At 50.3% G+C, this 24631-nt stretch overlaps 1 protein-coding gene across 1 annotated transcript in view; it reads left to right on the forward strand.

Annotated features, from left to right (window-relative positions):
• Positions 1-24631, forward strand: part of LOC114020790 (IgGFc-binding protein-like) — a 52058-nt gene that overhangs the window by 5561 nt on the left and 21866 nt on the right. The window contains exons 3-12 of the mRNA XM_043535583.1: positions 637-977; positions 7650-8223; positions 9856-10433; positions 10924-11491; positions 12174-12766; positions 16339-16912; positions 17170-17363; positions 18216-18357; positions 20757-21097; positions 22583-23156. Of these exons, the coding sequence (XP_043391518.1) occupies positions 637-977; positions 7650-8223; positions 9856-10433; positions 10924-11491; positions 12174-12766; positions 16339-16912; positions 17170-17363; positions 18216-18357; positions 20757-21097; positions 22583-23156 (4479 nt within the window). The remainder of the gene's footprint in view (positions 1-636; positions 978-7649; positions 8224-9855; positions 10434-10923; positions 11492-12173; positions 12767-16338; positions 16913-17169; positions 17364-18215; positions 18358-20756; positions 21098-22582; positions 23157-24631) is intronic.

Consider the following 24631-nt stretch of genomic DNA (forward strand, 5'->3'; position numbering starts at 1 on the left):
AGATAGATAGGTGTGGGGGAATAGATAGATGTGTGGTGGGGAATAGATAAACAGATTTAGAGGGAGGATGTGGGGATAGATAGGCAGTATAGAGGGGATTGGGAGGGACAGATAGATTGCATCTTCACTCCACAACTACCCCTCTTACCCTCTTCATCCCAGCCCTCTCCCCCTCATCGCTTTCTCTTCACTTTTCATACTGCTGATCCCTCCTACATAAACCCACTCAAATAAAATAATAATTAATATCAATAATAAAAATCATGGCACTGACATGCTGTTATTCACTCTGCTTGTACATTATCCCTCATTCCCCACCCAGTGTCTGTCTTGTCTATTTCAATTGTAAGCCCTTTGGGGCAGGGACCATCTGCTGCTCTGGGTTTGCGCAGCACCTAGCACAGTGGGGTCCCATTCTCAGTGGGGCCTTAGGCACTACCCTAATAACCACGATTAATTAAAAAAAAGGAAAGGAAAGAATGATTGATCATCTCGTCCTTTTCACAGACAGGCTGTTGGATTCTTTTGAGACTAAATTTAATTCAGATTTTTTCCACCATCCCTCAGCCCTTTTCTGCTTGTAAATGTAACTGATTAGTCTGGTGTTTCTTGTCTTTCAATTGTCTTTCCGGCTAGATATTCCGACGCCATCCTGCAGTGTGGGCCTCTGCGAGCAAGGAACAGTTTGTAAGATGATAGATGGGCAGCCAGAGTGTTTGCCAGTTTCTGCGGCCACGTGCTGGGCTGGGGGTTACTTGCATTACCACACCTTCGACGGCCGACCGTATGACATCCATGGCACCTGCACCTACACCGTGGCCAAGACCTGTGGGTGTGACTGCGGCCCGCACTCCTTTGACATCACGGCTGAGAGTGGGAACAGGGGGTTCGTGCAGGTCTCATACATTGGGTTGGTGACCATCCAGGTGGATGGAATTACCATCACAGTGGCCAGGGCAGAAGTCGGCTTTGTGAGGGTGAGTGCTGGGCGCACATCTCCACCCCGCTGCTACACACAATTTCCCAGTGTGGTGCTAGTGGGTGCTGTGTGGCAGGGAGTGGCGTGTGGCGGAGGGTCAGTATGGGGCGCTGTCCCCTCAGAGTTGCACTGAGCCCAATTCCTCAGTATGGCACCTCAAGGTGCCGTACTGAGGGGAGAGGAGTGGGTGACTCGGTGTGGGGAGCTGTCTGCTCTGTCAGAAGCACACGGGACCTGCTGTACTACTCCAGATAAATTGTAGACCTGAGGACTTTGGGCATTACGTCTCCCTTGGCGCATCATGCAGGAGCAGGGCCAGTACCCCAGCTATTGTGTGCAAATCCCAGCTCTGCTGAGTCCATCCTTCTGGTAATTTCTAATGTAACAGGGATCCCTCTGAGACCCCACCTGAGGAGAATTCCCACTCCTGGATCCAGAAGGATGTTGACTCATCTCTAAGATATGGGGAAACTGAGGTACATCTAGACAGGTCAGGGACTCTGCTTTACAGAGCCTGCTCTAACTGAGGTGCCTCAGGGGCCCTGGAACATTCTAGACATCTCCTTGAGACCTCTTGCCCCTCAAGTGCTGCTCCTAACGGCTCTAACTGACATAGAATCAGAGAATATCAGGATTGGAAGGGACCTCAGGAGGTCATCTAGTCCAACCCCCTGCTCAAAGCAGGACCAATCCCCAACTAAATCATCCCAGCCAGGCCTTGTCAATCCTGACCTTAAAAACTTCTAAGGAAGGAGAATCCACCACCTCCCTAGGTAACGCATTCTAGTGCTTCACCACCCTCCAAGTGAAAAAGTTTTTCCTAATATCCAACCTAAACCTTCCCCACTGCAACTTGAGACCATTATTCCTTGTTCTGTCATCTGCTACCACTGAGAACATTCTAGAGCCATCCTCTTTGGAACCCCCTTTCAGGTAGTTGAAAGCAGCTATCAAATCCCCCCTCATTCTTCTCTTCCGCAGACTAAACAATCCCAGTTCTCGCAGCCTCTCCTCATAAGTCATGTGTTCCAGTCCCCTAATCATTTTTGTTGCCCTCCGCTGGACTCTTTCCAATTTTTCCACATCCTTCTTGTAGTGTGGGGCCCAAAACTGGACACAGTACTCCAGATGAGGCCTCACCAATGTCGAATAGAGGGGAACAATCATGTCCCTCGATCTGCTGGCAATGCCCCTACATATACATCCCAAAATGCCATCGGCCTTCTTGGGCAACAAGGGCACACTGTTGACTCATATCCAGCTTCTCATCCACTGTAACCCTGAGGTCCTTTTCTGCAGAACTGCTGCCGAGCCATTTGGTCCCTCGTCTGTGGCGGTGCATGAGATTCTTCCGTCCTAAGTGCAGGACTCTGCACTTGTCCTTGTTGAACCTCATCAGATTTCTTTTGGCCCAATCCTCTAATTTGTCTAGGGTATCCTATCCCTACCCTCCAGCGTATCTACCTCTCCTCCCAGTTTAGTGTCATCTGCAAACTTGCTGAGGGTGCAAGCCACACCATCCTCCAGATCATTTATGAAGATATTGAACAAAACCGGCCCGAGGACCGACCCTTGGGGCACTCCATTTGATACCTGCTGCCAACTAGACATGGAGCCATTGATCACTACCCATTGAGCCCAACAATCTAGCCAACTTTCTATCCACCTTATAGTGCATTCATCTAGCCCATATTTTCTTTAACTTGCTGGTAAGAATACTGTGGGAGACCGTGTCAAAAGCTTTGCTAAAGTCAAGGAACATCATGTCCACTGCTTTCCCCTCATCCACAGAGCCAGTTATCTCATCATAGAAGGCAATTAGATTAGTCAGGCATGACTTGCCCTTGGTGAATCCATGCTGACTGTTCCTGATCACTTTCCTCTTCTCTAAGTGCTTCAGAATTGATTCCTTGAGGACCTGCTCCATGATTTTTCCAAGTACTGAGGTGAGGCTGACTGGCCTGTAGTTCCCAGGATCCTCCTTCTTCCCTTTTTTAAAGATGGGCACTACATTAGCCTTTTTCCAGTCATCCGGGACTTCCCCCGCTCGCCATAAGTTTTCAGAGATAATGGCGAATGGCTCTGCAATCACATCCGCCAACTCCTTTAGCACTCTCAGATGCAGCGCATCCGGCCCCATGGACTTGTGCTCGTCCAACTTTTCTAAATAGTCCCGAACCACTTCTTTCTCCACAGAGGGCTGGTCACCTCCTCCCCATGCTGTGCTGCCCAGTGCAGTAGTCTGGGAGCTGACCTTGTTCGTGAAGACAGAGGCAAAAAAAGCACTGAGTACATTAGCTTTTTCCACACCCTCTGTCACTAGGTTGCCTCCCTCATTCAGTAAGGGGCCCACACTTTCCTTGACTTTCTTCTTGTTGCTAACATACCTGAAGAAACCCTTCTTGTTACTCTTAACATCTCTTGCTAGCTGCACCTCCAGGTGTGATTTGGCCTTCTGATTTCACTCCTGCATGCCCGAGCAATATTTTTATACTCTTCCCTGGTCATTTGTCCAATCTTCCACTTCTTGTGAGCTTCTTTTTTGTATTTAAGCTCAGCAAGGATTTCACTGTTAAGCCAAGCTGGTCGCCTGCCATATTTACTATTCTTTCTACACATCGGGATGGTTTGTCCCTGTAACCTCAACAAGGATTCTTTAAAATACAGCCACCTCTCCTGGACTCCTTTCCCCCTCATGTTATTCTCCCAGGGGATCCTGCCCATCAGTTCCCGGAGGGAGTCAAAGTCTTCTTTTCTGAAGTCCAGGGTCTGTATTCTGCTGCTCTCCTTTCTTCCCTGTGTCAGGATCCTGAACTCGACCATCTCATGGTCACTGCCTCCCAGGTTCCCATCCACTTTTGCTTCCCCTACTAATTCTTCCCGGTTTGTGAGCAGCAGGTCAAGAAGAGCTCTGCGCCTAGTTGGTTCCTGCAGCACTTGCACCAGGAAATTGTCCCCTACACTTTCCAAAAACTTCCTGGATTGTCTGTGCACCGCTGTATTGCTCTCCTAGCAGATATCAGGGTGATTGAAATCTCCCATGAGAACCAGGACCTGCGATCTAGTAACTTCCGTGAGTTGCCGGAAGAAAGCCTGGTCCACCTCATCCCCCTGGTCCAGTGGTCTATAGCAGACTCCCACCACATCACCCTTGTTGCTCACACTTCTAAATTTAATCCAGAGACTCTCAGGTTTTTCTGCAGTTTCACACTGGATCTCTGAGCAGTCATACTGCTCCCTTACATACAATGCAACTCCCCAACCTTTTCTGCCCTGCCTGTCCTTCCTGAACAGTTTATATCCATCCATGATAGTACTCCAGTCATGTGAGTTATCCCACCAAGTCTCTGTTATTCCAATCACATCATAATTCCTTGACTGTGCCAGGACTTCCAGTTCTCCCTGCTTGTTTCCCAGGCTTCTTGCATTTGTATATAGGCACTTGAGATAACTCGCTGATCGTCCCTCTTTCTCAGTATGAGGCAGGAGCCCTGCCCTCTCGCACGCTCCTGCTCATGCTTCCTCCTGGTATCCCACTTCCCGACTTACCTCAGGGCTTTGGTCTCCTTCCCCCGGTGAACCTAGTTTAAAGCCCTCCTCACTAGATTAGCCAGCCTGCTTGCGAAGATGCTCTTCCCTCTCTTCGTTAGGTGGAGCCCGTCTCTGCCTAGCACTCCTCCTTCTTGGAACACCATCCCGTGGTCAAAGAATCCAAAGCCTTCTCTCCAACACCACCTGCGTAGCCATTCCGTTGACTTCCACGATTCGACGGTCCCTACCCAGGCCTTTTCCTTCCACGGGGAGGATGGACGAGAACACCACTTGCGCCTCAAACTCCTTTATCCTTCTTCCCAGAGCCACATAGTCTGCAGTGATCTGCTCAAGGTCATTCTTGGCAGTATCATTGGTACCCACATGGAGAAGCAGGAAGGGGTAGCAATCCGAGGGCTTGATGAGTCTTGGCAGTCTCTCCGTCACATCGTTAATTCTAGCTCCTGGCAAGCAGCAGACTTCTCGGTTTTCCCAGTCAGGGCGGCAGATAGATGACTCAGTCCCCCTGAGGAGAGAGTCCCCGACCACCACCACCCACCTTCTTCTCTTGGGAGCGGTAGTCGTGGAATCCCCATCCCTAGGACAGTGCATTTCATGCCTTCCAATCGGCAGAGTCTCCTTCTCTTCCCTTCCCTCAGATGTATCATCTAGTCCACTCTCCGCCTTAGTACCTGTGGAGAGAACATGAAAACAGTTACTTACCTGTATCTGCGCTGCTGGTACATGGACGCTCCCCTTTCTTCTTCTGGAGGTCACATGATGCCAAATTGCTTCACCGTCCTCCTGTCCCCGCTGCGCAGCCTGCTCTGAATCTTCAGAACATTGTGCCCGTAGAAGCATATCCTCATGTCTGTCCAGGAAATCTTCAGTTTCTCTTATGCAACGCAGGGTCGATACCTGTTGCTCCAGACCCTGAACCTTTTCTTCCAATATGGAGACCAGCTTGCACTTTTTACAGACAAAGTCGCTTCTGTCCTGTGGAAGAAAGACAAATATGGCACATCCAGTGCAGGTCACAACAGCTGAACACTCCCCATCCATATTACCTTCCTTCTACGAGCTTCCTCAGGAGTTGTAGTAACTACTCAGAGAAGCCAGCGAGACGCAAGCCTCGGTGGGCTCTCCCCAGGCGAACTCCCAGGCAAACTCCCTCTGTTAGCCTCTCTGCTGTTCGCTGCTCCACTGGTTCGCAGCTGACTGGCTTTTTATAACAGTCAGGCCCACTCAAGGCTCAAAGCACTCCCAATTCACACTTTTCAAACCACCAATCAAGCACACGGTCAAACTGTCAAATGTCCCCACAACAGACACTCAGATACTCACCAACACAGCCTCCTTAATGCAGCCCTTAGTGTACCTCCTCTCAGGCAGATGCCATGGCCCCCTCCTCACGGGAGCTGCTCCCCAATGCCTTTAACAAGCGCAGCCCCCTCCCCCACAGGAGCTGCACCCTAATGGCTCTAACTGACATGGCTCCTTCCCCTGCAGGAGCTGCTCCCTAATGGCTCTGTCCAACACAGCCCCCTCCCTGACAGGGGCCGTTCCCCAACGGCTCTAACGGATGCGGCCCCCTCCCCCACAGGAGCTGGTCCCTAATGGCTCTAGCTGACACAGGCCCAGCATTGCCAGTCTTGTGGCTTCTTCACAAGTGCCAGGGTTTTGCCGGGGGCTGGGGTTCGTCTGGTGATGGCACGAGAAGCTCCAGCCCCATGGTGAAGTCCAGCCCCACTGGTAGCCAGCAAAGGCGCTCTTCTCCACCCACCACTATGATTCGGGGGGTACGGGGAGCAAAGATCCGAGCTGCCCAGGGTGGCTCTGCTCCTTCCCTTCCCCTGTCCCATGAGCAACGGGATGGGACAGCTCCTATGCCTTTCCGCCCTGCAGCATCCACCCTGGGAAGGGGCAAATGGGGGTGAAGAGCCCCAGGAGCTGCCCCCATCCCGTTGCAGGCCTCTCTGGGATTTGGGGTGTGTGTGTGAAGAATCCCAGGAGGAGCAGAGGAGAGGCTGTGGGGGGCTGAATTGAGCAGGTGGGAGTCTGGGACTGATGGGGTGGGGGCAGGGGCTGGGACTGAACTGAGGGGGGATTGATTGATGGAGGTGGGGGCTGGGGTGCTGAACTGAGGGGAGCTGTACTGATGGGAGAATGGGGAGCTGAACTGGGGGAGTGGGCTGGGGGCTGGACCAATGGAGGGTGGGCAATGCGGGGGTTACTGAGGTGGCTGAACTGATGGGGTGGGTGGGGAATGGGTGCAGAGAGAACAGAAGGGGGGACTGGGGTACAGGATTAATTATTGCACAGGGGACAGGAAAATGTGGGGGTGACAGCTCCTGCAACAGGGACCAAAATTCCCTTCCCCTGTAAATTTAGGAGAGTGGGCAACACAAATTGTCTCAGACACTCACTGAGAGTTCTAACATCAAAAGACAGTCTGAAAATCACAGTGTAGTCCTTTTTCAAAAAGCTCTTTATGTCTTGGGACCGATCTCATGAGTTTTAGGGTCTGACTCATGATTTTTGATCTCTTGAGATTGGCAATACGGTAGACCCCTCCCCGACAGGGGCGGCTCCCTAACAGCTCTAACCCGCGCCATCCCCCTCCCCCATGGTTGGCCTCACCAATTCCTAGGCTTAGTCCTTTCGAAATCCCAATGAAATCGTTTTTATTCAGTAGTTGCCAATTTGTCACAATCAAAAGGCTTTGAAGAGATGGTCCAATTTCAATGATGTTCTGATGGAAACCATGCAAATTCCAAAACCCACCTGGCCTTCTCCCAGATTGCTGACCTGGCTCTTTGGCATCTTGCCAGGAGGACTGCCTCAGAGCTGGGTCTCCGTTTCCCTTCAGAGAAAATTTTGCAATTGATTAGATTTATTCTAAATTGGCACGGAACCAATTTTTGAAATACTGAAATCCTCCGCCATAAAGAGTTACTTTTCTCCAGCCAGTTCTATCCAACATGATGCTATAAACTATTTCTGGCTCCGATTTGGGACCAGATTCACTGAAAATTTTGGATGGGGCCGATTGCTAATCTGAGCAGAGGTCAGAATGAAATGTAAATGACAGACTAATGCCATCGATTGTGACCTTTGCCCTTTCTTTCTCACCATGAAGGTGAATAACACCAGGGCCCACTTACCCATCTCCCTGAACAGTGGGGCCCTTCGGCTCTATCAGAGTGGCACCTCCCTCATCCTCCACACCGACTTCAACCTCAGGGTGTCCTATGACTGGAACAACCACCTGAGGGTCACCGTCCCTAATGACTTCTCCAACAGCCTGTGCGGCCTATGTGGCAACTATAATGGGGACCCCTCCGATGACTTCTGGACCCCAGGCGAGGATCCGGATCCCAGTGACATTCTCCAGGAGCAAAGCTGGGCAGTGGAAGATGAGGATCAGTTTTGCTGGCACGATTGCATTGGAGGTTGCAGGCCCTGTGCCATCAGCATAGCTAGAAAGTACAAGGAGGAGGCCTCGTGTGGCCTGATAGCCAAGGTCTCAGATGGGCCCTTCAGCCAGTGCCACACCAAGGTGGATCCTACAGTCTACTTGGACAACTGCATGTATGATCTGTGCCACAGCGACGGCTACAGGAAGGCCCTGTGTGAGGCCCTGAAGGCCTATGCGGATGCCTGCCAGCTGGAGGGGGTCAGGATTGGGGAATGGAGGCAGCTGGCCAGATGTCGTGAGTACAGATTTGAATGCCAACATTATATAAACGGGTCTGAGGGTCAGCAGTCCTGCATTCTATTCTTCTCCTTAGCGGGAGTGTGACCTAGTGCTTTGAGCAGCGGTTGGGATATGAGGACTCTTGGTTGTACTGTACCTACAGTGTCTCTGCCTATCTGTCTATGTTTCAGAGTAGCAGCCGTGTTAGTCTGAATTCGCAAAAAGAAAAGGAGTACTAGTGGCAACTTAGAGACTAACAAATTTATTTGACCATAAGCTTTCGTGCGCTACAGCTCACTTCATTGGATGCATTCAGTGGAAAATACAGTGGGGAGATTTATATACATAGAGAACATGAAACAATGGGTGTTACCATACACACTGTAAACAGAGTGATCACTTAAGGTGAGCTATTACCAGCAGGAGAGCGGGGTGGGGGGGAACCTTTTGTAGTGATAATCAAGGTGGACCATTTCTAGCAGTTGACAAGAATGTCTGAGGAACAGTGGAGGGTGGGGGACGGGGGGAATAAATATGGGGAAATAGTTTTACTTCGTGTAATGACCTGTCCACTCCCAGTCATTATTCAAGCCTAAGTTAATTGTATCCAGTTTGCAAATTAATTCCAATTCAGCAGTCTCTTGTTGGAGTCTGTTTTTGAAGTTTTTTTGTTGAAGAATTGCAACTTTTAGGTCTGTAATCGAGTGACCAGAGAGATTGAAGTGTTCTGCGACTGGTTTTCGAATGTTATAATTCTTGACGTCTGATTTGTGTCCATTTATTCTTTTACATAGAGACTGTCCAGTCTGACCAATGTACATGGCAGAGGGGCATTGCTGGCATACGATGGCATATATCACATTGGTAGATGTGCAGGTGAACGAGCCTCTGATAGTGTGGCTGATGTGACTAGGTCCTATGATGGTGTCCCCTGAATAGATATGTGGACAGAGTTGGCAGCGGGCTTTGTTGCAAGGATAGGTTCCTGGGTTAGTGGTTCTGTTGTGTGGTGTGTGGTTGCTGGTGAGTATTTGCTTCATGTTGGGGGGCTGTCTGTAAGCAAGGGCTGGCCTGTCTCCCAAGATCTGTGAGAGTGATGGGTCGTCCTTCAGGATAGGCTGTAGATCCTTGATGATGCGTTGGAGAGGTTTTAGTTGGGGGCTGAAGGTGATGGCTGGTAATAGCTCACCTTAAGTGTATGGTAACACCCATTGTTTTATGTTCTCTATGTATATAAATCTCCCCACTGTATTTTCCACTGAATGCATCCAATGAAGTGAGCTGTAGCTCACAAAAGCTTACGCTCAAATAAATTTGTTAGTCTCTAAGGTGCCACTAGTACTCCTTGTATCTGTCTATGGTATTTCTAAGATGGCTCTCACTATGAATATATAACATCTACCGATGACACATGGGAGTCTGAGATAAGGTGATGCCAAATTTTAAGTCAATGATCCCTTTATGGGCCTGATCCTTTAAGGTGCCAGGCACCTCCTGCAATGTGATAAGCATCATTTACTCTTCTTGAGGTGAGTGGGATTGAAGAGCTCTCTGTGCCCCATTAGATATGCCCCTTTCTCTATATTTTAATTACTGCTTTTTCATGGAGAGGGTTTGCTGCTAAATCTGTGGGTCCTTCACTCCCCAGCCATGGAGTGCCCCCTGGAGAACAGCCAGTACCAGCTCTGTGGAACAGCCTGCCCAGCCACGTGTGTGGACCAGTCAGCCCCAAGCAGCTGCCAAGACCCCTGTGTGGAAAGCTGCCAGTGCAAGGATGGTTTTGTGCTGAGCCAGGGCAAATGCATCCCCAAGAGCAGCTGTGGGTGCCTGTTCGAGGGGCGTCCCTATGCCCCCAACGAGAGCTTCTGGGTTGACGAGGCATGTGGGACATGGTGCAAGTGCAACGCAGCCACTAGACAACTTGAATGCGTGGCTGCTAAATGCAAACGTTCAGAGAGGTGTGGGCTAGTGAATGGCATAAGGGGCTGTTACCCCTCCAGCTACACCACCTGCTCTGTGACACGGAATCTGCACTACACCACCTTTGATAGACAGAGATACAACTTCCAAGGCACTTGCCATTACCAGCTAACTGCCTTGTGCAAGAAGGCAGAGGGACTGGTGGACTTTGAAGTCTATTTCCAGGAGAACAGTACTACTCCTGTGCAGATCAAGGTTTATGAGACCGACATCAGGGTCAGTAATCAATTCCCTGGGAAAATCATGGTGAGTTTCAGAAATCACATCTAGTTTCTAAAACATTTCTGGAAAGTCGCCTTTGTGATCAGAAGTCAGTTGCAGAAAAAGCATAGAAGGATCTTAAAAAACAGGTCAAATATTAACTGGATTCTGACTTGAATGGACAGCTAGTGGAGTAGCTAGAGGGTTGGGGTGACGTGGTTACACTTCGTCTGTGTGAGAAAGTGTCAATAGCACCCAACATATGTGGGAAACTCGGGAGCTGGGGCTCAGGTAGCACACAGAGAAGGGAACTGCAATAGCCAATGCCAGAGGAAATGAAAGTCTGGTTGGAGGATCCTTCCTAGTCTGGAAAGCAGAGATTCAGGCAGGCCATAGAGGAGAGAGCAGGCCAGATGGGACAAAGATTTCAAGAGGTAGGTTATTATTATAGCCATGGGCCAGAGCTCTGTGCTGGGGCGAGAGGTTCCACCACAGGCGAGCGATTTTTCATATCCCATGTGTCTTGCTTTTACAGATGAATGGTTTCCTGATTAATCTTCCCTTCAACCTCATTGATAAGAAAATCACTATGTATAGAAAGGGCTGGGCCACAGTGATCCAGGCAGACTTTGGCCTCAGCGTTACCTATGCCAGGTGGTCAGGACGCACCACGGTGACTCTGCCAGTTACCTACGCGGGAGCCGTGTGTGGTCTGTGTGGCAATTTTAACATGGACAGGAAGGACGACATGCTCATGAGGGATGGCACGCTGGCACCAAGCCCCATCAGCTTTGGCCAAAGCTGGAAGGTGGGCGACCTCCGGGGATGCTCTGCAGTAAAGATACCCCCATGCGCAAGTGTAGAGGCTATTGAAAAACAACGAGGTAGCAGAGGACAGTGTGGGATCATCCTAGACAAGAGTAGCCCTTTCAGAGGATGTCACAGCAAAGTGCAGCCCCATGGATACTTCATAGACTGCGTGTACGGCTATTGCGTCCTCAGTGGGTGGGAGAGTAACGTTTGTCATGCTGTCGCTGAGTATGCTGAGGCATGTCAGGAAGCTGGAGCTATAGTGCATCCCTGGAGGACTACGAAATTCTGCTGTGAGTCCTCTGTGTTCACTACTGATTGCCCCATGGGGATTGTTAATTCTTGTTGGCTGGTAAATGTTGATCAAAACACTCGCTTATCCTGTTCTGCAGAACATTTTTTAAAGTTGTCCTCTCTGCAAAGGATGGGTACAACACAGGTAGTGGCCATTGGAGCTGTCCCCACTACATGCGCCATCAGTGTGGTGTACCTTGGGCCAGAGAAATACTGTCTAGCGATGTAGTGTACTTCATGGCCCGTCTAGTCCCGGGCCTCCCTGCTGAGACTGGGACATCATAAGAGCCTGGACTGGGTGGCTTGGAATTGTGATATTTTTCTATTAGGAACTGGGCTGGGAACCCACCAACTCATCCCATACAAGCCATCTGTTGAGAATGAATTTTAACCACTACTGACCTGGATTCAAAACAAAAAGCTAGTAGTGAAACCATGAATCCAAGACCCAAACTGGAACCTTAGGCCTTGGAGAGAGATTGTCTGTATCCCATCATCTGATCTCTTGGAGGCAGCCAGTCCTTCAGACCTGGGGCTGGACTGCAGTTGGTGCGTTCTATTATTTAACTAAACCAAGGAAATAGAATATTAGGAGCTGGAATGAAGTTGCATCTTCTCATGATGGTTCATTGTGCACATTGCTAATGTGCTATGTGAGCTAATTCTTTGTTCTAATTACAGATCTGTCCTGTCCCCTGAACAGTCACTACGAATTATGCAGCAGCTGCCATCTGCAATGCAGCAACCTCTATGCCCCAGTGCAATGCACGACCCAGTGTAAGGAAGGCTGCGTGTGTGATGAGGGCTTTGTTCTCAGTGGCGACAGCTGCGTCCCCATTTCCCAGTGCGGATGCCTCCACAGAGGATTTTACTACCAGGCCGGGGAGACCTTCCACCGGAGCGGTTCATGCGAGGAGCAGTGCGTGTGTCTGGCTGGTGGGGAGGTTGTGTGTAAGGCATTCTCCTGCGGCGCTGGTGAGGAATGCGGGGTGGTGGACGGCATCCAGAAATGCCACCCATTTGGATCTGCGACCTGTTCTGCCTCTGGCCATCCCCACTACCTCTCTTTCGATGGGGTCTCCTTTGACTTCCAAGGCACCTGCACCTACATCCTGGCCAAGACCTGCACCGATGCCAGCCACTTGACACCATTCACAATCAGCGTAGAGAAAGAATCCTGGGGCAGTGGGAATGTCTCCATGGCCACGTTGGTGTCCATTCAGGTGTACGGGATCACACTCACCCTGCTGCAGAACAAACAGGGGCTCATCATGGTAAGGCCTTCTCCAGATCCTGCCTTCTACCTCATGGGGGTAAGGCCAAATGGCTAGTGTCGACATAATTGTCTTTGCCTCTGGGACAGTGTGGCCTAGTGGTCAGAGTGAATTTGGCTGCCCTTCTCTTCAGGGCTAGAAGACCTGATGGAAGGGTTGATACGGATGCCCTCTCTCTCAATGGCCAGAGTCAATAGGACTGCCATGCCTCTCAGAGCTGTGCCACCCAATGCCCAGACTCAGAGAGGTGCCCTCACTTGTGGGGCAATAAGACCTTGTGGCCAGAGTCGGTAGGGTTGTTCTTACCCATAGGATGGTAAGGCCTTGTGGCCAGAGCCAATGGGGTTGCCCTTATCCACAGGGCAGTAAGGACAAGTGGCCAGAACCAGTGGGGTTGCCCTTATCCACAGGGCAGTGAGGCCTAGCAGCCAGAGCCAATGGGCAACCATCTGACGGGGCGGGGGAGGGAGTACCAGGGTAGGACGGCCTCCACCAGGTCCCGGCCCAGGTTCCCTGAGTCAGTGGGGCTCCAACTGAAACATGCTGACTTCCCACAGGACTACAGCTCGTCCCCCCTGGGCCACTTCCTTCAGTGTCTCTCGGAGCAGTAGTCAGGGTGTCGTCCGGGTTTCTGGGCTTCTCGACGCATGCAGTTCCCAGTGACTCCGATCCCTCTTGGGCGTTAGTAGGTATCCAGGCATCTGTCTGGGTCTTGGCGCCTCTGGTTTCCACGGTCAGGGGCTCCAGCTGCTCCCAGACTGGAACCTGAGAGGTGTGTCCTTCCCCGTCAGCAATCAGCCCCGACTGAGCTGCTCCCTTTTATACTAGTGCTGCACTTGGAGCATGCCCAGTAGGGATGTGGGATCCTGGTTTCTTTAGCCCACAATGAGGAGTTAACCCTTCTCCGTCCAGTGCGGGGTGAGTGCACCCCATCACACAAGGTCATAGAAATGCACTTTGTGCTTTGCACTTTGAGCAGAAGGTTGTGGTGTCTGTGATGGTCCTTAATTCCTGTGGGTGTTCATTCTCCAGGCTTGGGCTGGCCTCCAAGAGAGCTCTGTTTCCTGCACAGATAAGCCTTACCCTTAATCATAGAATCATAGAAGTGTGGGACTGGAAGAGATTTCAATAGGTCATCTGGTCCAGTCCCCTGCACTCAAGCCAGACTATGTAATAACTAGACCATTCCTGACAAGTGTATGTCTAACCTGTTCGTAAAAACCTCCAGTGCTGGAGATTTCATTCCCTCCCTAGGCAATTTATTCTAGTGTTTAACCACCCTGAGAGTTAGGAAGTTTTTCTTAATGTCCAACCTAAACCTCCCTTACTGCAATTTAAGCCCATTACTTCTTGTCTTATCTTCAGAGATTAAAGAGAACAATTTTCACCCTCCTCCTTGTAACAACCTTTTATGTACTTGAAAACTGTTATCATGTCCCCTCTCAGTCTTCTCTTCTCCAGACTAAACAAACCCAATTTTTTCAATCTTTCCTGATAGGTCATGTTTTCTAGACCTATATTCATTGTTGTTGCTCTCCTCTGGGCTTTTTCCAGTTCTTCACATTTTTCTCGAAATGTGGCCCCCCAGAACTGGACACAATATGCCACTTGAGGCCTTATCAGCATGGAATAGAGCGTAAGAATTACTTCTCATCTCTTGCTTACAACACTCCTACTAATACATCCCAGAATGATGTTCGCTTTTTTTGCAACAGTGTTACACTGTTGACTCATGTTTAGCTTGTGATCCACCATAGCCCTCAGATCCCTTTCCACAGTACTCCTTCCTAGGCAGTCATTTCCCATTTGTAGAAAGTGAAAGTCCAGTTGTGCCAGAGGAGCAAAGCTGTTGATCACAGACTTCATCCTGAAGCTTTTATCAATCTTTAATATACCCTCTACTTCAAGGATCAGCAACACTTGAGTATGATTTTAGATGATGGTGGGGACTTGACCACTCTGGCTTGTACCAAATAGCCACATCTCCTCGAATTAAAGGCATCTCAGAGGAAATGACTAGTTGTATAAGATAAAGGCCAACTGGACCCTGAAAGTGCTAACTATCAACATAAATGACTCTGTCACCAAAAATAAATTTGATAACCTTTATGGCTGCTGAGAGTTTCTATTGATGGCATTAACCTTGTCACGGATGTCATAATCGCTGGAGAAGTGGCCATTGTGGCAGTGTCACGGCGTGCTCTACTCACTGCAGGTGGCGCCTCCTTCTGACTGTTCTGGGAATTAGCTCTCTTCCATGTCTAATGTCTCCCCTTGTGGTCTCTCCCTCTCTTTCACTCTGGGGCCCCGCTCTTGCTCCAGAAGCTGCAGCTTCCTCTTTGTGACTCATCCTCTGGCCAGGTCACTATGTGGTTTCTCCTTCCGGGGTATAGGGTCTCCCTGGACCCGCTGTCCAGGCACTGTCAGTGGCTGGTAGGAGAACCTGGGCCTTCCCACTACTCTGGGTTCTGGCTCAGGGACTCTACAACATGCAGCCATAGTCTAATCAGTCCCCAGCCTTGCTGCTGTCTCCCTGGGCTGCTTCCTCCTCTGCCTCCCACAATCTTTCTTCTCCGTCCTTCTCTCTTCTGGGTATGCACTTCCCTCAGGGCCAGGCTCCTGGGGTCCAACTCCTTCCCTGGGCTCCCTCCTTCCCGCTCTAATACACAAACTTTCTCACTGCCACCCTTTCTGTTGCCAGCTTCCTGGCTTTATACTAGCCCAGGTCACACCCACTCAGCTGAATTTCATCCTCCAGAGGTTGCTCCTCCAGCTTAATCCTCTCACGTGTGGCTTATCACACTAACTGGTTCCTTACTCAGCTTCCTTCGCCCTTTTGGGGCTGGTGTGGCAAGAGCACCCCATCACAGGCAGGCTATGGTGATGGTGGCAAAGGTTATGCTCAAGCCTTGAGGAGCTTTGGAACAAGGGTCTTCATCATGGAAATTGATCCAATTAATTATGTAGTATCTCCCCTTGTTGGAAGGCAGTTGAATATATTGAAGATAAGGACTGAGACCTTGAATGGGATTTGATGTTCTGTGGGGGGCCAAGGTAGGGAGTGGAGGAGAGGTGTGATGTGTTCACAGTGGACAGTGCTTCTGAGGAGACAAACTCCAGCATTCTTCACCAGCTGGAGTAAGAGCTGAAGGCTCTTTCCACAGCTATATCACTTGTTGCAGTCCAGCCAAGAGGTGACAAAGGCGTAAATAACTGAAGCCAAGTCATCCTCTGCCTGGATGGGATGGAATCTCACAGCCAACTGGTACTGCAGGCAAATTCTGTGCCAAAAAATTAAAAATTCTGAACACAATATTTTATAATCATGCAAAATTCTGCATATTTATTTGTCAAAATAACATTATATACTCATGCCAATTTCAATTATTTTGGGAATTTATTTCAAAATACCTGTCAGCAAGTATGTCTGTAACAATACACACACACAAAAATTCCACCAGGAGTAGAGAGTTAAAGAAACCCCTACGACAATCCAGTATCATGTTTCTCTGCCCCCTCCTCTCCCCAAGAGCCCAGCCCCTTCTCACAGGGGAATGCTCTGTCTTGGACAGGTGGATGGGGTGTTCCACAACCTACCGGTGATCACGGCCAACAGGCGGCTCCAAGCATATCAGCATGGTACAAACATCCTGGTGCAAACTGACTTTGGCCTCATTGTGAGTTACGACCTGGTTTACCAGGCCAGAGTCACCGTTCCACAGCGATACCAGGGCCACATGTGTGGCCTGTGCGGGAACTACAGTGGAAGGCAGGACAGCAAGTTCCTGCTCCCCAATGGCAGGACAGCCTCTGATGTGGCAGCATTTGGCTCTGCTTGGGAAGTCCAGGTCCCAGGAGCATCATGTGCGGACAGATGCCGTGGGAACAGCTGTCCAGTTTGTGAGGAGAGGAAGAAGGATGTCTTCAAACAGCACCACTACTGCGGGTTGCTCACAGACCCCGATGGCCCCTTCACTGCCTGCCACGGCACGGTCAGCCCCAGTGTGTATCTGAGCAACTGCCTGTATGATGTGTGCCTGGGAAACGGGGACTCCCAGGTCCTGTGCCAGAACATCCACAGCTACGTGACAGCCTGCCAAGAGGCTAAGGTCACCATCCCGCCCTGGAGGAGCCCCTCCTTCTGCCGTAAGTCCATGATACTGATGGAGCTCAGGTAGCCAAGGTGCTCTGGGTGCGGGACAAAAGGGGAGAGGGAGACAGCATTTATGGGAACAAAATTCCAGACTTCTGGGATTCTTCATAGACTCTTTCAGTGTGAACCAACAACCTCAGGTGTCCTTGTCCTCTCCTTCCTGTGCTGTTCTCCTCTCCTTTATGTCTCCTCCCTCTAGCCCGTGGTATGAGATCTGTCCAGCCAATAATTATTCCTCTCTCCATTTAAGCTGTGAGCTGCCCTGCCAACAGCCACTATGAGGTCTGTGCTGACCTCTGCACTGTCACCTGCGCTGGAAACATCATAGACTGCCCGGAGACCTGTGCTGAAGGCTGCCAATGTGACGATGGCTTCTTCTTTGACGGCCAGGGCTGTGTGACTCAGGAGCGCTGTGGATGCTTTGAACAGGGGAGATACTATGAGGTAGCATCTCAAGTGGTCTGGGTCTGATTTAATTTTTGCTTTATACACATCTTAAATCCTACATTCGTCAGGGATAGGGTTTTCTATAATGGATCAGAGCCCCACTGGCCCATCCAACCTCGCATCCCAGCTCTGCTAGTACTCAATGCCCAAAGTTCCAAAAAAGGCAAGACGATGAAACGCACTTTGCTTGTTATGGAGAAACGGAGTCACAGAGAGGGGCAGTGACTTGCTCATGGCCACACAATGAGCCAGGAGCAGATGGCAGGATAGAACCTAGGTGTTGTTCCTAGCCCTCAGACCAGCACTTAACCCATTGGAATAATAGAATCACAGGGTGAAAGGAACCACGAGAAGTCATCTAGTCCAGTCCCTTGCACTCATGGCAGGACTCATTGACAGAACAAGAAGCAATGGTCTCAAGTTGCAGTGGGGGAGATCTAGGTTGGATATTAGGAAACATTAATTCACTAGGAGGGTGGTGAAGAACTGGAATGGGTTACCTAGGGAGCTGATGGAATCTCCATCCTTAGAGGTTTTTAAGGCCCAGCTTGACAAAGCTCTGGCTGGGATGATTTAGTTGGTGTTGGTCCTGCTTTGAGCAGGGGGTTGGACTATATGACCTCCTGAGGTCCCTTCCAGCCCTGAGATTCTATGATTCTATCCACAAGGCTTGTTACTCTGTCAAAGAAAGCGATCAGACAGCCTTTAGACAGAGAAATAATGTTATGACACAATATGCACATTCACACACCTCATCACAGAGTTCTGGGTTTAGCACTGCCAGAAATATTATAAATAATTGTTTCCAGTTCCATTGCAATATTTCCCCTTTTCCAAACATCCCCTTAGCCCAGTCAGACGGTCCTGATGAACGACTGCCAGCAAAGCTGCACCTGTGTTCCCACCCAAGGCGTGACCTGCGAAGCCCATAGCTGCTCCAGAGGAGAAACCTGCCAGATCAGAGACGGCGTCATGGGCTGCATCAGCCAAGGTAAAGGACAGTCACTGATTGCAACATGCCTGAGGGGTTATTGCACAAGCAGTGAGTAAAGTAGTTGTGATTGGTTTCAGAGTAGCAGCCGTGTTAGTCTGTATTCACAAAAAGAAAAGGAGTACTTGTGGCACCTTAGAGACTAAGAAATTTATTTGAGCATGAGCTTTCGTGAGCTACAGCTCACTTCATCGGATGCATTCAGTGGAAAATACAGTGGGGAAATACAGCTCTCGTCCCCTAATGCCCCTACTCTACTTGCGCTACATTGATGACATCTTCATCATTTGGACCCATGGAAAAGAAGCCCTTGAGGAATTCCACCATGATTTCAACAATTTCCATCCCACCATCAACCTCAGCCTGGACCAGTCCACATAAGAGATCCACTTCCTGGACACTGTGGTGCTAATAAGCGATGGTCACAAAAACACCACCCTATACCGGAAACCTACTGACTGCTATACTTACCTACATGCCTCCAGCTTTCATCCAGACCACACCACACGATCCATTGTCTCCAGCCAAGCTCTACGATAAAACCGCATTTGCTCCAACCCCTCAGAGTCAAATACCTACAAGATCTCTATCAACCGTTCTTACAACTACAATACCCACCTGCTGAAGTGAAGAAACAGACTGAGAGAGCCAGAAGAGTACCCAGAAGTCACCTACTGAAAATAACAGAACGCCACTAGCCATCACCTTTAGCCCCCAACTAAAACCTCTCCAACACATCATCAAGGATCTACAACCTATCCTGAAGGATGACCCATCACTCTCACAGATCTTGGGAGACAGGCCAGTCCTTGCCTACAGACAGCCCCCCAACCTGAAGCAAATACTGACCAGCAACCACACACCACACAACAGAACCACTAACCCAGGAACCTATCCTTGCAACAAAGACCGCTGCCAACTGTGTCCACATATCTATTCAGGGAACATCATCATAGGGCCTAATAACATCAGCCACACTATCAGAGGCTCGTTCACCTGCACATCTACCAATGTGATATATGCCATCGTGTGCCAGCAATGCCCCTCTGCCATGTACATTGGTCAAACTGGACAGTCTCTACGTAAAAGAATAAATGGACACAAATCAGACGTCAAGAATTATAACATTCAAAAACCAGTCGCAGAACACTTCAATCTCTTTGGTCACTCGTTTACAGACCTAAAAGTTGCAATTCTTCAACAAAAAAACTTCAAAAACAGACTCCAGCGAGAGACTGCTAAATTGGAATTAATTTGCAAATTGGATACAATTAACTTAGGCTTGAATAGAGACTGGGAGTGGATGGGTCATTACACAAAGTAAAACTATTTCCTCATATTTATTCCCCCATTTCCCCACCCTCCACTGTTCCTCAGACGTTCTTGTCAACTGCTAGAAATGGCCCACCTTGATTATTACTACAAAAGGTTTCCCCCCTCACCCTGCTCTCCTGCTGGTAATAGCTCACCTTAAGTGATCACTCTGGTTACAGTGTGTATGGTAACACCCCTTGTTTCATGTTCTCTATGTATATAAATCTCCCCACTGTATTTTCCACTGAATGCATCCGATGAAGTGAGCTGTAGCTCACGAAAGCTTATGCTCAAATAAATTTGTTAGTCTCTAAGGTGCCATAAGTACTCCTTTTCTAGTTGTGATTATGTCTCCTCACCCTTTTGACTTTCTCTTCCCCTTTATTTAGCCATGAACCCCAAGCCATATTACAGAATTTCAACTTGAAAGATGCAAATCCTTGTTGTATCAGGGTGTCTGCTGTGTCCTGCTTCTGGCATACACAGCGGAGTAGGATGCGCAGTTGTCAGGGATCTTATTAAAACCTGGGGGCTGCTCAAAATGGAGCCTACTGGCTGTAACCCCGTAGGGGCCATCAGTCAGCTGGGCAGTGTCAGAGCCCATCACATCCCAGCCGCTCTCCTTTGCCTGTTTAATGCTTCCCCCAACATGCCCCTCTGGGTTGCACCGCCTCTGCTGGGCACTGGTGGGAGGGAGACACAGGAGATCCCTTTGCTGGCTCTATGCCAGGAAAGGTGTCACCCAGGCACGGATTTCCTCAACAGGGGACTAGTGAGAAATTTACTAGTGCATGGGAATAGATAGATAGAGTGTATGGGGACAGATAGGTAGATAGATTGAGGGGGTGTATGGGGATAGATAGATAGGTAGATTGGGTATATGGGGATATACAGATAGATAGATAGATAGATAGATAGATAGATAGATCATTCGGTCCATTTCACAAACAGGCTAGATTAAGAAATAGGATCCAAGGACACTAAATTTCATCCTGGTTTTCACACCACCCTCAGCCGCCTCTCTGCTCTCATATATAACTGATTAGTCTGGTGTTTCTTGTCTTTCTATTGTCTTTCCCCTCTAGATATTCCAAAGCCATCCTGCAGTGTGGTCCGCTGCAGAGAAGGAACTATTTGCAAGATGATAAATGGGCAGCCAGAGTGTGTGCCAGTCTCTCAGGCCACGTGCTGGGCTGGGGGTTACTTGCATTACCACACCTTCGATGGACGGGTGTATGATTTCCACGGCACCTGCAACTACACGGTGGCCAAGACCTGCAGGGATGACTCCGTCCTGCCCTCCTTCCACGTCATAGCCGAGAGCGAGAACAGTGGAAACACACAGGTTTTCTACATTGGGTCGGTGACTGTCCAGGTGGATGGAGTCACCGTCACAGCAGCCAGGACTGAGGTCGGCTCTGTGTGGGTGAGTGCTTGGCACACACATCACCTTGCTCCTATGCTCACCCTGTAGGCTTTACTAAATAGAGGGCAGGAAACTGCACTCCCGACCTCCATGTAGAATTGCAAGCTAGACAAAATCTGGTGTGGTCAGTACATAGATAGGCTACCTTGAAAAAAATACCCCAAGGTGTTGCAGTGGGTATTATTATTGATTTAGTAGGAGCTCTGCCACTGTATCTGTGCTGTCACCCACATACCAGCACTTTGATAGGGGGCGCTGTACTATTTAGATGTGTAGGTGTCTCAGTAGCAGACCTTTCTCCCGAGTTAATATTAAGCCCAATGCCCAGCAGGGCACTGGTGAGAGTTCTGTGGTAGGGAGCGGTCTGGGTACCAAGTACAGAGCACTCTCCCCTTGCAGTTAGTGCTGACCCCAATGTCCATCATGGCGCTAGCAGGTGCTGTGTGGCAGGGAGTGGTGTGGGGGGGTCAGTCGGGGGTGCTGTCCCGTCAGAGTCGCACTGATCCCAATCTGGCGCTAGAGGGTGCTGTGCTGAGGGGAGCAGGTTGGGTGGCTTAGTATAAGGAGCTGTCAGCTCTGTCACAAGCACATAGGATCTACACACCAGATAAAGTGTAGATGTGAACATTTGGTCATTACATATCCCACAGCATGTCATGCAGGAGCAGGGCAAATCCCAGCTCCACTGTGTCCATCCTTCCGCAAATTCCCCAGCAGTTTCTAACGTAACAGGGATTCCTCTGAGAGCCCACCTGAGGAGAATCCCCACTATTGGATCCAGGAGGACATGCCTGAGCTCTAAGCTATGGGGAAACTCTGAGGCACATCTCGGCAGCTCAGGGCCTTTGAACTACAGAGCCATCTCCAACCTGAGGTACCTCAGGAGCCCCGGTACATTGTAGTCAGCTCCTAGAGACCTCTCGTCCCTCAGGTGATGCTGCTAACAGCTGTCACCAACGCAGCCCCCTCTTTCAGTGGAGCCGCTCCTTAACAGCTCTAACCAATGCAGTCCCTGTCATTTACAGCAGCTGCCAGCAATTCTTATTGCCAGCCCTTTCATCTACAATGGGCTATACTGAAATCACGGGTCCAATATAGGAATTGTTCGGAAAAATTCCAATCAATAGTAATGGAACCACCTCATAATTTTCACTGAATCTGGACCCAAATCTGAACCAATAGTACATTATAGCATCATAGTAGATAGAGGTGGCTGGAGAAAGTTAATTCCATTTGGGAGAGGATTTCAATTATTTGAAAATGAGCTTCATTCCAATATGGAATGAAAACCCAAAATTACTAAATTTTCTGGGAAGTCCCAGGCTCCAGGTCAGTCTTTGGAATCTACTTAGTTTCCATCAAAACTTTTGATTTTGAAGAATAGGCAAATACCAGTGAAAAATTGTATCTGAGAAGAGGTCCCTTTCTAAATGAACGACCTATGCACTCGATTCTGACCTTTGCCCTTTCTTTCTCACCACGAAGCTGAATAACACCAGGGCCCACTTACCCATCTCCCTGAACAACGGGGCCCTTCGGCTCTATCAGAGCGGCACCTCCCTTGTCCTCTGCAACGACTTCAACCTCAGCGTGTCCTATGACTGGAACAACGACCTGAGGGTCACCGTGCCTAATGACTTCTCCGACAGCCTGTGCGGCCTGTGTGGCAACTATAATGGGGACCCCTCCGATGACTTCCGGACCTCAGAAGGGGACCGGGCTCGCAGTGTCGCCGCCCTGGGGAAAAGCTGGGCAGTGGAAGATGAGGATCAGTTTTGCTGGCACGATTGCATTGGAGGTTGCAGGCCCTGTGCCGCCAGCATAGCCAGAAAGTACAAGGAAGAGGCCTCGTGCGGCCTGATAACCAAGGTCTCAGATGGGCCCTTCAGCCAGTGCCACACCAAGGTGGATCCTACAGTCTACTTGGACAACTGCGTGTACGATCTGTGCCACAGCGACGGCTACAGGAAGGCCCTGTGTGAGGCCCTGAAGGCCTATGTGGACGCTTGCCAGCTGGAGGGGATCAGGATTGGGGAATGGAGGCAGCTGGCCAGATGCCGTGAGTACAGATTTGAATGCCAAGGTCTATGGTCTGCTGGTTAGACCGGGGAGCCTGGGGCTCAGCACTCTTGAGTTCTAGCCCTGGTGTTGGGAGGGGGCGTGATCGAGTGGTTTGGGATTGAGTAATGATTGAGAAATCAGGAGTTCTAGCCCTGGTGTTGGGAGTAACGTTGCCAACTTTTAATCACAGAAAACTGAACACCCTTGTCCCGCCCCCTGCCCTGCCCCTTCTCCAAGGCCCCACCCCCCTGCTCACGCCATCTCCCCTCCTAACGTCGCTCGCTCTCCCCAACCCTTGTTCACGTGCCTATTTTCACCAGCCTGGGGTGGGGTTTGGAGTGCAAGAGGGGGAGGAGGGAGTGGGGAGGGGCTCTGGACTGGGGGTGCAGGCTCTGGGGTGGGGCCATAAATGAAGCTTTCAGGGTGCAGGAGGGGGGTCTGGGCTGGGGCAGGGGGTTGGGGTGCGGGAGAGGGTGAGGGTGAGGGCTCTGTCTAGGTGTGTGGGCTCTGGGGTGGGGCCTGGGATGAGGGGTTTGGAGTGCAGGAGGGTGCTCTGGGCTGGGACCAAGGGGTTCAGAGTGCGGGAGGGGGCTCTGGACTGGAGAAGGGAGTGTGAGTGCAGGATGGGGTGCAGGGTGCGGGATCTGGGAGGGAGTTTGGGTGTGGGAGGGGGCTCAGGGCTGGGGCAGGGAGTTGGGTTGCCGGAGGGGGCTCAGGGCTAGGGCAGGGGGTTGGGGAGGGGATGCGGGGTGCGGGCTCTGGATGGTGCTTACCTCAGGCAGCTCCTGGAAAGCAGAGATATGTCCCTCCTGCCTGGAGGTAGCCATGGGGCTCTGTGTGCTGCTCCCGCCCCCAGGCATCGCCCCCGCAGCTCCCATTGGCCGTTCCCAGCCAGTGGGAGCCGTGGAGCTGGCACTTGGGGTGGGGGCCAAGCAAGGAGCCCCCGTGGCTGCCCCTGAGATGGAGGGACATGTCGCTGCTTCCCAGGAGCTGCATGGAGCCAGGTAGAGAGCCTGCCTGCCCCACTGCACCACCAACCGGAGTTTTAACGGGTCGGTCAGCGGTGCTGACCAGAGTTGCCAGGGTCCCTTTTCGACTGGGTGTTCTGGTTGAAAACCAGGCACTCGGAAACCCTATTTGGGAGGGAGTGTGATCAAGTGATTTGGGATTGAGCAGTGATTGGGAAATCAGAGCTCCTGGATTCTGTTGTATCTACAGTACTTGTCTGTCCATGGTATTGCTAAGGTGCCTGTGCAGTTTTGTGTGTAGATTTGCCCTAAGTTATGTGATGTACAGCCACAGCAGTAACTGCATCGGTTTTACATGTCCGCACTCTGCTCCGTGTGTCGGCGGAGCACGTCCTCATCAGGAGCGCTTGCAGCAATTTAACTGTCAGTGTGGGGCATTGTGGGATGGCTTCTGAAATGCAGCAACAGTCGACGTAATCACTGCACTGTCTACACAGATACTGCA

Source organism: Chelonia mydas, chromosome 24 (assembly GCF_015237465.2).
Source record: "Chelonia mydas isolate rCheMyd1 chromosome 24, rCheMyd1.pri.v2, whole genome shotgun sequence".
NCBI lineage: Eukaryota > Metazoa > Chordata > Testudines > Cheloniidae > Chelonia > Chelonia mydas.